Consider the following 12199-nt stretch of genomic DNA (forward strand, 5'->3'; position numbering starts at 1 on the left):
ACCGAGGGCGGTTTGCGTCCCGAGCCCGGCGGGGGCTGCGCCCGCCACGTGGGGAAGGATTTCAGCTGGGACGTGGAGAAAATCCGCGTTCCTGGCGTCGCTCCGTTATTCCCCGACGCTCGCCGGGGCGCCCGCAATAGCGGAGGGGTTGAAAGCCGCCCTCTCGTTCGGTTCTGTACGCGGCGCGTGCCCCAGGGCTCCTCGCCGGCGGATTGAGGTGATCTATTTGCTGGTCCTGAAGATAACGACGGCCGCTGTGGGAGTCGGGCTGTGCAAAACTGGGAGCTTCAGCCCGTAAAGGAGGGGTTATCCTGCCGTGAGGATCCCCGGTTTTCATCTCTATAATCTCCTGAGGCGGCTGACTTCGGTGTCCCCCCACTTTTCCCCCTCCTCGAGCTGAGCCTCGCTAGGGAGTTTCGTAGCGCTGCGCCTCCAAACCCTGCCCAGACCCAAGCTGTGGGGCAGGTTGGGGGAAAAGAGGGGGAAACAACCAAAAAAAAGAAAACCCCCAAAAAACCCCAACCCCGCACCGTTTTCCAGAGCTGGTCATGAAGGGGAGGTGGCCCCGTGCCAGGCTATCGGCGGAGAAACCCCAGTTCCACCTTCGCGAGCGAGACGCCGCCCGGTACCTTTTGCCACAGTGAGAATTTGGGGATAAAAACACGCGAATGCGCGATTACGTTTTTTTAAAACAGGAGTTGGTGCCGGGCTCTGGCGTGCGCCGCCTCCCGGCGTTGAGGGTCCGGCGCCGTCCTACGCCGGCCGCGGTCCCCGGTTCCCCTCGGCGGGGTGAAAACCTTCCGATTTGGGGTTCCCAGTCGGGAAAACAGCCGGTGAAATCCATCCGGCGGAGGGACGAGCCACCGCCGCGGAGGGCTGAGCGCGGCCCTCGGCAGCCGGCTCCGGCCCGCGGCCGGCCGGGGCGTCCCCCGCCATCGCGTGGAGCCGGGGGCATCCTCACCGGGAGGAAGGGCAGAGCGCGGCGCTGGGGGCGGGGGGGAGCAGGGGGCAGCCCCCCGCCCCGCGGCCCCGCGGCCCCCCTGACGGTAACGTGGTCTCTCTCCGCTCTTTGCAGTTGACATGGATGATGAAGACGGCCGGTGCCTGCTAGATGTAATTTGGTAAGTGGCCGGGGCGCTTCGCTGGCCCTCCTGCGGCTTCGGGGAGGGCGCGGGGGGCGGGAAGGGGGTCCGCAGGCGCATCCCCGTCGGTCGCTGGGGCCCTCCCAGAGCCAGAAACCCACCGAGGAGCGCTCCACGGGGTCTGCGAGCTTCCCCGACGTATCGACCCCGCTCCGGCTTTATGCTTTGGTTTCCTCCTGGGAGGCTGGGAGGGCTCGGGGCTCCTCCAGCGCCGCGCTGCAGGCGGCTTCGCGGCGCTCCTCGGAGCGCTCGGAGGCGGGGGAAGGCGTTAACTAGAAACACGCGTTTCGCTCCCGACTCCGCGCGGGTCACGTGCCGCGTCCCTAAACGCTTCCGTCTGTTGTTTTGCAGCGACCCTCAGGCCTTGAACGACTTCTTACATGGATCCGAAAAGGTGAGCCGCGACTCGTTTCTACTCGCCAAAACCCTCCACGCAAACCACCTCTATTTTTTTTACCCTTTTTAACAAAAAAAACGAGGTTTTTTTTTCCCCGAAGGAAACCAGCGCCCAGGTTGAGGACTGCCGCATCGGTCTCAGGGCTCTTCAGCCCCCCCGGCCGGGGCTCCGGGGCCCCCCCGCAGCGGCAGCTCCCGCCGGGGTTTTGGGGCGCTTTGAGGCGAGGCGGGGAGCTCCCCTCAGCTCCGCACGCCGCCGTTTTGCCCGTTTTGTATTTTTCACCTTTTTTTTCTTTTTTTTTCACCTTTTTTCCCCCCCCATACTATATCTAAAGAAAATAAATAAAATCTTTTTAATTACAGATTGACAGTGATGATCTCCTGGACAACACAGGAGATGCAGCCAGTGCCTTTTTTGAAGGTGCTGGGGTATGTATTTTTTTAATTTATACTTGGGGAACATCAGCTTAGAAACCTTGCCTTTTTTTTATCCCCCCCATTTTTTTCCCCCTTTTTTTTCCCCCCCACCTTTCCCCCCCCCCATTTTTTCCCCTTTTTTTTCACCCCCACCTTTTTTTTCACCCCCACCTTTTTTCCCCCACCTTTTTTTAACCCCCCTCCCCCCCCTTTTGCTTCCCCCACTTCCTCCCCCTTCCCATTTGTCTTTTTTCCCCATTTCCCCCCCCACCCCCCCACGTTTTTTTTCCCCCTTTGTTATTTTTTCATGGTTTCGCAGGCTCGTTTCCCACCTGTTCCCCAGTTCCGGCGGTGGAGGCAGGACGCGGGGCAGTTCCCCGCGGTTGTGCAGAGCCCCTCGGGGAGGCTCCCCGTGGGTCGGGGGAGGAACGGGCGCGTCCGGGTGCAAAGGCCGGGCCCGCTGCGAGGCCGGAGGGCAGGCGGAGGAGCGGCGGGCGCCAGCGGGCCTCGCGCCCCAGGCCGGCGCAGACGAGGCGGGAGATCGCTTCAGAAAGCTGCTGAGAAGCGAAATCCCCCCCCTTAAGCCCCCGGGACGCGCGGAAGCGGGGTTTAAAACCCTCTTATTCTCCCCGTTCCCCCCAAGAGCGTGGGTCGCTCTGCGCGGACAGCCCTCGAGCAGGACGGGCTCTGTGGGGTTTTTTTTCTTTTCCTTTTTTTCTTTTCTCTATTTCCAGTTCCGTTGTCATAAAAGTCTTAATTTGGGGGGGGTTTATGATCCTTTTTTCCCCTCCATCGCGCTTTATTTTTTCACAAAGACTTTGGGTAAAGCTGCCGCTGACTTTATAACCCACAAACTTACCTAGCGGTGACGTTTACTTCCGCTTCCGTTATTACGGTTATTATCATTTTTATTAATTTTTTAAATTCTTTTTAATTTTTTATTATTATGCTTTCCTTTTCTATCTTCCCGGTAGCTTTACAAAGCCTGACGGCACAGAGCTGGCGGGGCCCGAGGTCAGGCCGCGCGGCGCTTTCCTCCCCTCGCCCCCGGTCGCCCTCGCTGTAGGAACCCGCGCGCCCGGGTTCTCTCGGCCACTGCTTGAGCGGCCCCCGCGAGAGAAGGGCTGGCTTTTCGCCGCGTTTTCCGCTTCCGACCCCGTCGAGAGCGGAGTTTGTAAGAGTAAGAAAGGCGGGGGAACGTGTTCCGAGCTCAGCTGTTCGGCACGGCGATGGCGCGAAGCCTCTAAGCCGCCCCCGGGATGCCGTTAAGGAGCTCTGCCGGCCGCCCCGTGCCTCGCTCGAGGCGAGTCGTGCCGTTCCGCGGCCGCCTCGCCCGCCGCCGCGCGTCAAGGGGGGCTCTCGCAGGGGCGCCGAGGTGCCGCCGCCGTTCGCCCGCTCCTCCCCGAGGCGGCTCGCGAGAGCCGCCGAGCCGTTGCCCTGAAGCCCCCTGCCCCGCGCTCGAGCTCAGTGCCTTCTCCTTTCTTCTCCCGCCGCCTCCCAGCTGCACGTACAAGAGTCCTCCGGCAACCACCTGAGCACCGAGCAGAGTCAGCCCGCCACCAGCGTGGACCTCGACTTCCTAGAAGATGACATCCTGGGGTCGCCGTCCAGCGGCGGGGCGAACCTGCAGAACTCGGACCAGCCCTGCGACATCCTCCAGCAGAGCCTGCAGGAGGCCAACATCACCGAGCAGACGCTGGAGGCGGAGGCCGAGCTGGACCTGGGCTCCTTCCAGCTCCCCACCCTGCAGCCGGTGGTGCAGACGGCCTCCGACGGCACCCCGCAGATCTTCTCCGGCGGGGCCGACCTGATCGGGCTGCAGCAACCCGCCGTCCTGACGCACCAAGCCCTGGTGCAGCAGTCGGTAGGGGCGGATGTCGTCAACAAAGCCATCAGCGTCCAGCCTTTCCTCCAGCAGGTCGGCCTGGGCAACGTCACCATCCAGCCCATCTCCAACCTCCAGGGCTTGCCCAACGGCAGCCCCAGCGGCACGCTGGGGATCGGGCCCATTCAGGTGGTCGGGCAGCAGGTGATGGCCATCAACCAGCCGGCGCAGCAGATCATCGCCAAGCAGGTTCAGCCCTCCCAGGTGGCCACCATGCCCGTCGGCAGCTACATCGCCCAGCCGGCGCCCGAGCAGCAGCAGGTCACCCTCGCCTCGACGGGGGTCTCTCCGCAGAGCGCCGGCCTCGTCATCCAGAAGAACCTGCCGACGGTGGCCACCACGACGCTGAACGGGAACTCCATGTTCGGGAGCGTGTCCGGGACGCAGGGCTCCCAGCCGCTCACCGTCACCTCGAACTTGAGCAGCCCCTTGGTGCAGGCCCAAAACGTCATCATCCACAGGACGCCCACCCCGATCCAGCCCAAACCCGCGGGGGTCCTCCAGCAGAAGCTCTACCAGATCACCCCCAAGCCCTTCGCCTCCAACAACACCACCCTGACCATCCAGAACGAAGCCGCCCTGCAGCAGCAGAAGGCCCAGCAGAACCTGACCTTCATGGCCAGCAAACCGGGGCAGAACGTGGTGCTGTCGGGCTTCCCCCAGGGGCTTCCAGCCAACGTCTTCAAGCAGCCGCCGCCGCAGCAGCAAGCCCTCAGCAAGCCCATGAGCGTCCACTTGCTGAACCAGGGCAGCAGCATCGTCATCCCCGCCCAGCACGTCCCGCAGGCCATGCTGCAGGGCCAGAACCAGTTCCTCCTCCCCGGGCAGCTGGCGGGCGCCTCCGCCGTGCAGATACCCCAGCAGCTCTCGGCCCTGCAGGCCAACATGGGGGGCCAGATCCTGACCACCTCCCACCCCGGCGGGCAAGCCCACATCATAACGAGCCAAGGGCCGGGCGGACAGCTCATAACCAACCAAGCCTTGCCGGCGCAGATCCTCACCAACCAGAACATCGCCGGCCAGCTGAACCTGGGCCAGGTGCTCACCTCGCAGAACGCCCACGGCACCGCTCACATCCTCTCGGCTCCCATCCAGCTCCAGCCCGGCCAGGTGGGTCAGCCGGCTCTCTTCCAGATGCCCGTTTCGCTGGCGGGCAGCTTGACCACGCAGAGCCAACCCTCGGTGGCCGCTTCGCTGGGCCAGACGGGGCAGACGGTGATCCAGGGGGTGACGCTGCCCAACCAGGTGGCCATGCTCAACGCCGCCGAGAGCCTCGGCCAGGCGGTGAGCATCCAAGCCTCCGCCACCACCGCCAGCCAAAGCCCCGGCCTCGTCCAGCCGCAGCCCTCCTCGGGCGCCGGCCTGCTCCCCGGCGCCGACCAGTCCTCCATCCTCACCGTCCAAACCGCCTCCCAGCCGCCCGCTCCGCTCCAGCTCAACGTGCCGCCTCCGCCGCCCGCCCAGCAGCCCGGGACTTCCCAGCCCAGCCCCGGCTTGGCCTCCAGCCCGGAGAAGATCATCCTGGGCCAGGCGGCCGCCGGCGCCGTCATCAACCAGGACTCCATGCAGATGTTCCTGCAGCAGGCAAGTAGAGCCCCGCGGCGTTCGCAGCCCGTCGGTCGTGGGGGCCCCGGAGAGCCCCGCTTTCGGGCTCGCTTTCCGCGCCCCGCGTGCTAGAAGCGCTCCGGCTCCTCATCTCGGTCCTTTGCGTGTTGCCTTCCCGCCGTTCGGGCAGTTCCCTTCCTCGGAAGGTGTCAGAAGTTACCGGGAGCGGGGTTCGGGGCCGCTCCGCGTGTGGCCGAGGGCCTTCGGAAGGAGGAGCTGGTCCCAAAAGCCACCGAAGCCACCGCCGCGGCGCTGAGGGCTCGGCGGGGACCCAGCGTCCGCCTCGTCCCCGCGCTCCGTCGAGCTCGGCCCGCCGCCGTCGCTCCCGCTTTTGCCCACTCAGGGTTTTCTACCTTCGTTAGCTCGAGTCAGACCTTTAGTTGGGCGGCTCTAGAAGCGACGCCGGCAGCCGGGAGGGGCAGCGTCTCGTCGCAAGGGTCCCCGCCGTGGCCGCGTTGGGTGCCGCCCGCCCGCCCGCGTACCGGCGCGGGGAGGCCGAGGCCGGTCCGGCGCGGGCACCTCAGCCGCTCTCACCTACCTTGGCGAAGGGTCCGGGCACGTTTTAGAGGCCGGATTTGAACCCTCGTGGGTTTTCTTTATCTTTAAAGTCGTGTTTGTAAAGGCGGGTGGTGGTCGGTGCCCTGCCAGAGTCCCAGGGTGATCAGGGAAAGTCCCAGGGTGATCAGGAAAAGTCCCTGAATTATCAGAGGAAGAAATGGGGAGAGAGCGAGCGCACCCTCTGTTATTTTTTTATTATTATTATTATTATTATTTCAGTAGCGGGAAGCTTTAAAACTCTCGTTTGAGCTCTCTTTGGCGTAACTCGTAGCACAGACACAACTTTCCAGGTACTTAGGCTTGATGGTGACAGTCACCTCCCGCTATTTCAGCATAATTAAACCCAGGCGTCTGCCTGCGAGGGAGGGGTTGCACTTCGAGCTGTCCCCGGAGGGGGGTTTAACAAACTCTCAACCCACCCCGAGATTCGGAAGTAGAGAAAACCCTTCCCGCCGTGGGGAGAAGCCGACGGACGTGCCCGGCGCGCCCCGGCTCCGCCGGTGTTTATGTCTCTGGCGTTTCACGCGGGTCGAGGCGGCAGGTGGAGCTTTAACGCTCCGTCGCTGCGGGGTCCCTCCTGCGCCTCACGGCAGGCTTTTTTTGCCGGGACGTACCTCAGTCTACGTCGGCGCTAAATATTGCCGCGGTTGCGTTGCCGGAGGCGGCGGGTCGCGGTGCCTTCCCCTGCAAAGTCGCTCTCCCACCTCCAGAGAGAGCTGTTTTCCCTCGCCGGCCGCACCGGCCCCGGCCGCCAGCCCTGGAAGATGCGGTGCCCGCGTCCGGGGCGAGAGCGGCCACCGCTTTCCCCTTCGGCGGCCGCCCCGCGGCGTTGCCGATGAAGTAGGCGTAGCGGATGGATGCGGCGAGAGGCGGGCGAAGGAGGAGGGACCCCGAAACGCCGTCGCCGCCGAACGCGTTGGACAGACGCCGGCGGCAGGAGAGGGCACCGAAACCTCTCGGCGGCACCACCGTGCCCGCCAGCATCCCGGCCTCGGTGATAGCGGCAGCGCCGGCGCGGCTCCACGGCTGGCCCGGAGCCAGGGGGACCCCAATCCCGGCGTCCAGCTCCCGGCCGGCCCCCCGGTGCCCTCGCCCCTCCTCCTTCAGCCCCTTCCCGCTTCTCCATCCCCGAGCGTCCGGCCCCGGTCGAGCTGCCCGTGGCAGCTTGCGGTGACGCCGAGTCCTGCTGCGGAGGGGTTCCCCGAACCTCCCAGGGCTTGTGAAGATGGGTTCGCGTAGCGCCGGCCATCTCCCAGCGTTTAATTTTGCCTTGTTCGTGTTGAAAGCCTCCGAGGTCTTCCCTAGGTCCGGCTTTGCTAAGCCGGACCAGGACGGAGCCAAGGCGGCGGCTGCGGTTTCGCTGCCGAAGCGAAGTGGCGGGGAGGAGAGGGGAGAAGGGCTCCGCGCACGGCACGGTGCTCCCTCCTGCTCCCTCCTGCTCCCGCCAGCTCGGCCCCCAGAATTAGGCGGAATCGGGTACTTTACGGCTCGGTGGAGGCGAGCTGCTGCTGGGCCGGCCCTTCGCGGGGCCGGGGGCTGGTTTCAGCCCCTGCACCCCAAAACCGCAACTCGCAGCCCCGGGCGCGCGGGACGGGCGAGCCGCGGCCGAAATCGGGGGAGGGAGGGCTGCGGGAGTCGTCCCTCCTCCTCCTCCAGCCACCCCCGCCGTCCGTCCTGCCCTCTGTCCGTCCGTCCCCCCTCCGAGCTCCGGCTGCTCCTGCTCGCTTGCCTGCAGGTCCTCACTAACCCTGAAAGCTGCTGCCGCCCTGCGTTGCTTTTTCTTCTCCTCTCCCTTCACGCTCGCTGTCTGGGGCCGTTTTGTCCCTGCCGGAGGCTTTATTACCTTTTTCCCCCCCAATTCTTTATCTTCCCATAGCAATCGGTAGTTACGAAGCACAGAATTAAGGAGAAGGGGGTATTTTGAGGCGCGGGGAGAGCGCAGCCCCCGCGGCGAGTCTCTCCCCAGAAATCTCAGCAGCGGGGTGCCGGATAGGGCGTCCTCGGTCACCCCCGGCCGGCGGGAGCCGGCAGCCACGAGCCCCCTTCCCCAGGGGAGCGGCAGCCTCGGCTTTGCAGGAAGAAAGGAGGGCAGGGATGTGTCCCAGCGTCGCCCCGGCTAGTCCTGGGGGCAGCTGTGAGGGGGTTTTTTGGGGAAGAAAAGTAGAAAACGCATCTTCCCTGGTCTCACGGGGAGGCTGGATGGGCCGGGCACCCCGACGCGGGGGTCCCTGCCTCAGCTGGCGGGGCCGCGGCGTGGAGCTGCGTTTGGGAGCCCGAGCGAAGCCGGGGTGGACGCCCTCCGGCAGTTTTACCTTATCCCGCCCCTAAAAATGCTTCTAAAAGCGCCAGCGGGGGCAGGCTCGGGGCCGTGTGCCCCGGCCGTGTCCCCGGGAGGGACGGGGGCTGCCCCAGCAGCGTTCCCCGGGCGGGGGCTTAGGGAGACCGGCCGAGAGCAGGGGCTCGTTGTCCGGGGGCTGCAGGAGGCAGAGACGCTCGGCGAGCCGCTGGCGAAGCCGCTTTCAGAGCGGCCTGCGCTTGCCCGCAGCGTTCGCCCGTCGACTCCGACGGAGCCGAGGAGCCCGGCGGCATCTTCGAGGGCAAAATTCCTTCCTGAGCTTCGACTAACTTCTTCCTCTTTCCTTCTCTGTTTCAGTTACCTGCAGGGCAGCAGAAGCTCCCTGGAGCCTCCCCGTCCCCTTCGCTACCTCATCCTCCCCTGGGGGAGAGCCCGCAGCTCCCGGCCGCCCACCTCTCCCAAATGCAGTCCCCCCACCCCTCCCGGCCCCCCTCCCAGCCCCAGCCCCTCTCCCGGCCCCCCTCGCGGCCCCACTCGCGCCCCCCTTCCCAGCCGCAGACGCTCTCCCGGCCCCCCTCGGAGCCGCTCTCCCGCTCCTGCACCCCGCAGGCGCCCGTGCCCGGCCTGTACGTCATCCAGAACCAGCTGGCCTCCTCCCCCCTGGGCGGGGGGCAGCACCCCCTGCGCCCACCCTCCCAGCCCCAGCCGCCCTTCCAGCCGGCGCAGGCGGAAGCCGCCCCGGCGCAGCTCCAGGTCCAGCTCCCGGCGCCGGCGGAGGTCCAGCACGCCCACTCCCCCCACTTCCAGCTGCAGTTTCCATCGCAGGGTCAGATCAAACCTCCCACTCCCACCCACGCTCTCCACCTAACCGCGGAGCAGCAGAGGAGCTTTCCGATGGTCCCGAGCCAATTCCAAACCCTCCCGGCCATCCCCAGCCCCGCTCCTCAGCCGAAGCAAATACTGGACAGGTTCCAGCAGGTAAATAAGTACCGTCGAGGGTCTCACGCCGGGCGTAGCTCAGGAGGGAGGTAGCGTGGCGAAGCGCGGCCGCGGGCCTCCCGCCGTCGGGGAGCCGAGGGATTAAAGGCAAAATCAGAAGCAAATTTCAACCCCCCTCCTCAGACACCCCCCGATTCCTCCCAGGCAGGTCCCGGCGGCTTCTGCCGTGGAGCCGAACCGGGCGCCGCTTCCCCGTGGTGCTTCACGGGGGCGGTTTTTGGGGGGGTCCGAGCGGGTTTGCGCCGCGGGTCGCGTCCGGCTGCGCCGCGGGGACGCGGGCGCGTCCCTTAACGGATGGCGCTGGTGGGGGAGGGCGTCTTCCGCGGACGCCGTTGGCGCAGCGCGTCGGAGACGGCCTCGGCGACGGCGGGGGATGAAAGCGCGCCCCCGTTCTCCCGCGGCGAGCGTCCCCCGCGACCCGTCGCCCTTTGCGATTTGGGAAGGGGGCCAGAGGGGGTGCGGGTGTTCGGGCCGGCTCTGGGGGGGTGCGGAGGCGTTCGCAGGGGGGTGCTCGGGGACCGGGGCCAGCCCTCGGCAACGGTGCTTCGCCGAGGGGCGGGAGGGCGGCGGGCAGGGGCTTCCACCCCGAAAAAACCAGGCCTCTGAAAACCTGCAGTTATTTACTTTATTATCGCCGAGGAGGTGGGAAAGGGGGTGAAAAGGGCAACGCTTGAGCTTGCGTTGATTGAACTTAGAGCAAACTCTCCTCGTAAGGACGCGGTTTGCCGTTTCCGAGCGCGCGGGGCCCGGTTTAGACCCCGGGCGAGCTCGGCAGGCGCCTCTTTTTTCCGCTTCTCTCGCGTCCGTCTCCCGGTGCTGAGCGAGGGGGGGACAGCGGGGGCCGCACGCGACGGCTCCCTTCCCTCCTCACGCGTTCGTGCTGAGCCGACGGTACTCGGGGGGTGGGGGGACGGGATAAAAAACAACAGGTTTAGGTCACATTTTCAACTTCTGGGGTTTGGGGGTTTGTTTTTTTTTTGTTTTTTTTTTTTTTTGTTTTCTTTCCCTCCCGCGCAGGTGCCCCAAGGGATCATCCTGCAAACGAAGCAGCCGCCTCCCACCAGCCAGGCTTCCCCTGCGCTCAGCCAGTTCAACAGCCCGTCCTCCTCCGTCCTGGTGAGCGGCCAGGGGCAGGCGGCGACGACCGCGGCGGCCCCCGCGCACGGCCACGCGCCCGCCGCCCTCCCGCCTTCCACCGCAGGTTCGTCCCGCTGCCTCTGGGGCGGGGGGAGGGGGAAAACCACGGGAGGGCATCGCGCCGCTGCGGCGCCCGCGTTGCGGGAGAGAGAAAGGGGCCGTGGGCGCGGGGCGACGGGGGCGGGCGGGCGCAACCTGCTCGCTGGCGCTCCGTGGGGGGGTTTATTTTGATAAACCCTGGGCCTTCGGGGTGAAACGTGCCGGGGGGAATCCAGGGCGACGTGATTTATTACCCGGGCTTGAACTTAAACGTGAAACCCTCCCCGCCTCGTCTCCCTTTTGCTAGGCATTACCACCCCGGTTCCCGCGGAGAGTAAAACCTTCTCCGGCGTTTCCGCGCCGGTTTCCGCCGGGAAGGCGGCCGCAGCCCCGGGGAAGTCGGGGACGCCTCTCGCCATCCAGCAGCCGGTTCAGGTGAGGACGCGGCGGGCTTTTTTTCACCGTTTTCCATTCTATTCCAAAGTTTTCCGCCTCGAGAGCAACGAGATCCCTCGGCATTTCCCTCCGTTGTGTCGAGAAGGAAGAATTTGTTTCTAGAAACCCCTTTTTCCCCTTGGTTTTAAAGTGCTGTGAACCTCTAAAGGTGGCACAAAATTACCCGTTCCCACCGATATTAGTCCCAGGTTGGAAGGGACCTGGCGGGTCATAGTCCCCCCTGTAATGAAACCCCCGGGGACGGGGGCTGCTTTCTTCCTCCTCTTCAAGAGAACCGCTTACTCAGCGACGATTTAACGGGATGTCGCGACCCTCGGCGTCGATTTCTGGAAGTACAGATGAGAATAACTCCTATTTTTAAGCAAAACTGCTTCCCACGCTCGGGCGTTTGCACCTGGGCAGCGAAGAGGCCGGTCGCCTCGGCGGGCGGTTTCGCGCCGCGTCCTTTCGGCAGTCGCTGCGTGCCGAAGCGGCGCCGGGATTCTAACGGCAGCGATTTCCCCTCGCCCCTTGCGCAGGCGAAGCCCGGCGTGATCAGTTCCGTCTCGGGCCTGAGCCTCGGGAAGGGTCCCTTGCAGATCCAGGTCGTGGGGAAAGGATTGTCGCAGCTCGTGCCCTCGGTCCCCGTGCAAGGCCAGCAGCTGGTGAGCGCGGGGCTCCGCGCCCCACCCCCGCGGGCGCCCAGATACATAAGTTACGCCCAATTTATGTATTTGCACGTACCTGGCGTGTTCATACGTGGGCACATTTGATACGTACGTGCCGCTGGCATGTTCATATATGGGCACATTTGGTACATACGTACCTGGCGTGTTCATACGTGGGCACATTTGGTACGTACGTACCTGGCGTGTTCATACATGGGCACATTTGATACGTACGTGCCGCTGGCGTGTTCATATATGGGCACATTTGGTACATACGTACCTGGCGTGTTCATACGTGGGCACATTTGGTACATACGTGCCGCTGGCGTGTTCATATATGGGCACATTTGGTACATACGTGCCACTGGCGTGTTCATATATGGGCACATTCGGTACATACGTACCTGGCGTGTTCATACGTGGGCACATTTGGTACATACGTGCCGCTGGCGTGTTCATATGTGGGCACATCTGGTACGTACGTGCCGCTGGCGTGTTCATACGTGGGCACATTTGGTACGTACGTACCTGGCATGTTCATACATGCGCATATTTGGTACATACGTGCCGCTGGCGTGTTCATACGTGGGCACATTTGGTACGTACGTACCTGGCATGTTCA

The 12199-nt window shown here is 64.7% G+C and overlaps 1 protein-coding gene across 5 annotated transcripts in view; it reads left to right on the forward strand.

Moving 5' to 3' along the window:
- The window catches only part of BICRA (BRD4 interacting chromatin remodeling complex associated protein), a 37196-nt gene that overhangs the window by 17231 nt on the left and 7766 nt on the right, over positions 1-12199 (forward strand). For 2 of the 5 annotated variants that reach the window (XM_064437390.1, XM_064437392.1), the window contains 8 exons: positions 1076-1121; positions 1494-1536; positions 1902-1967; positions 3457-5424; positions 8657-9277; positions 10316-10499; positions 10782-10909; positions 11449-11574. In XM_064437390.1, the coding sequence (XP_064293460.1) occupies positions 1076-1121; positions 1494-1536; positions 1902-1967; positions 3457-5424; positions 8657-9277; positions 10316-10499; positions 10782-10909; positions 11449-11574 (3182 nt within the window). The remainder of the gene's footprint in view (positions 1-1075; positions 1122-1493; positions 1537-1901; positions 1968-3456; positions 5425-8656; positions 9278-10315; positions 10500-10781; positions 10910-11448; positions 11575-12199) is intronic. The other 3 variants (XM_064437391.1, XM_064437393.1, XM_064437394.1) reach the window with 2 other exon arrangements.

This window comes from Phalacrocorax carbo, chromosome 31, assembly GCF_963921805.1.
Source record: "Phalacrocorax carbo chromosome 31, bPhaCar2.1, whole genome shotgun sequence".
In the NCBI taxonomy this organism is placed as follows: Eukaryota; Metazoa; Chordata; class Aves; order Suliformes; family Phalacrocoracidae; genus Phalacrocorax; species Phalacrocorax carbo.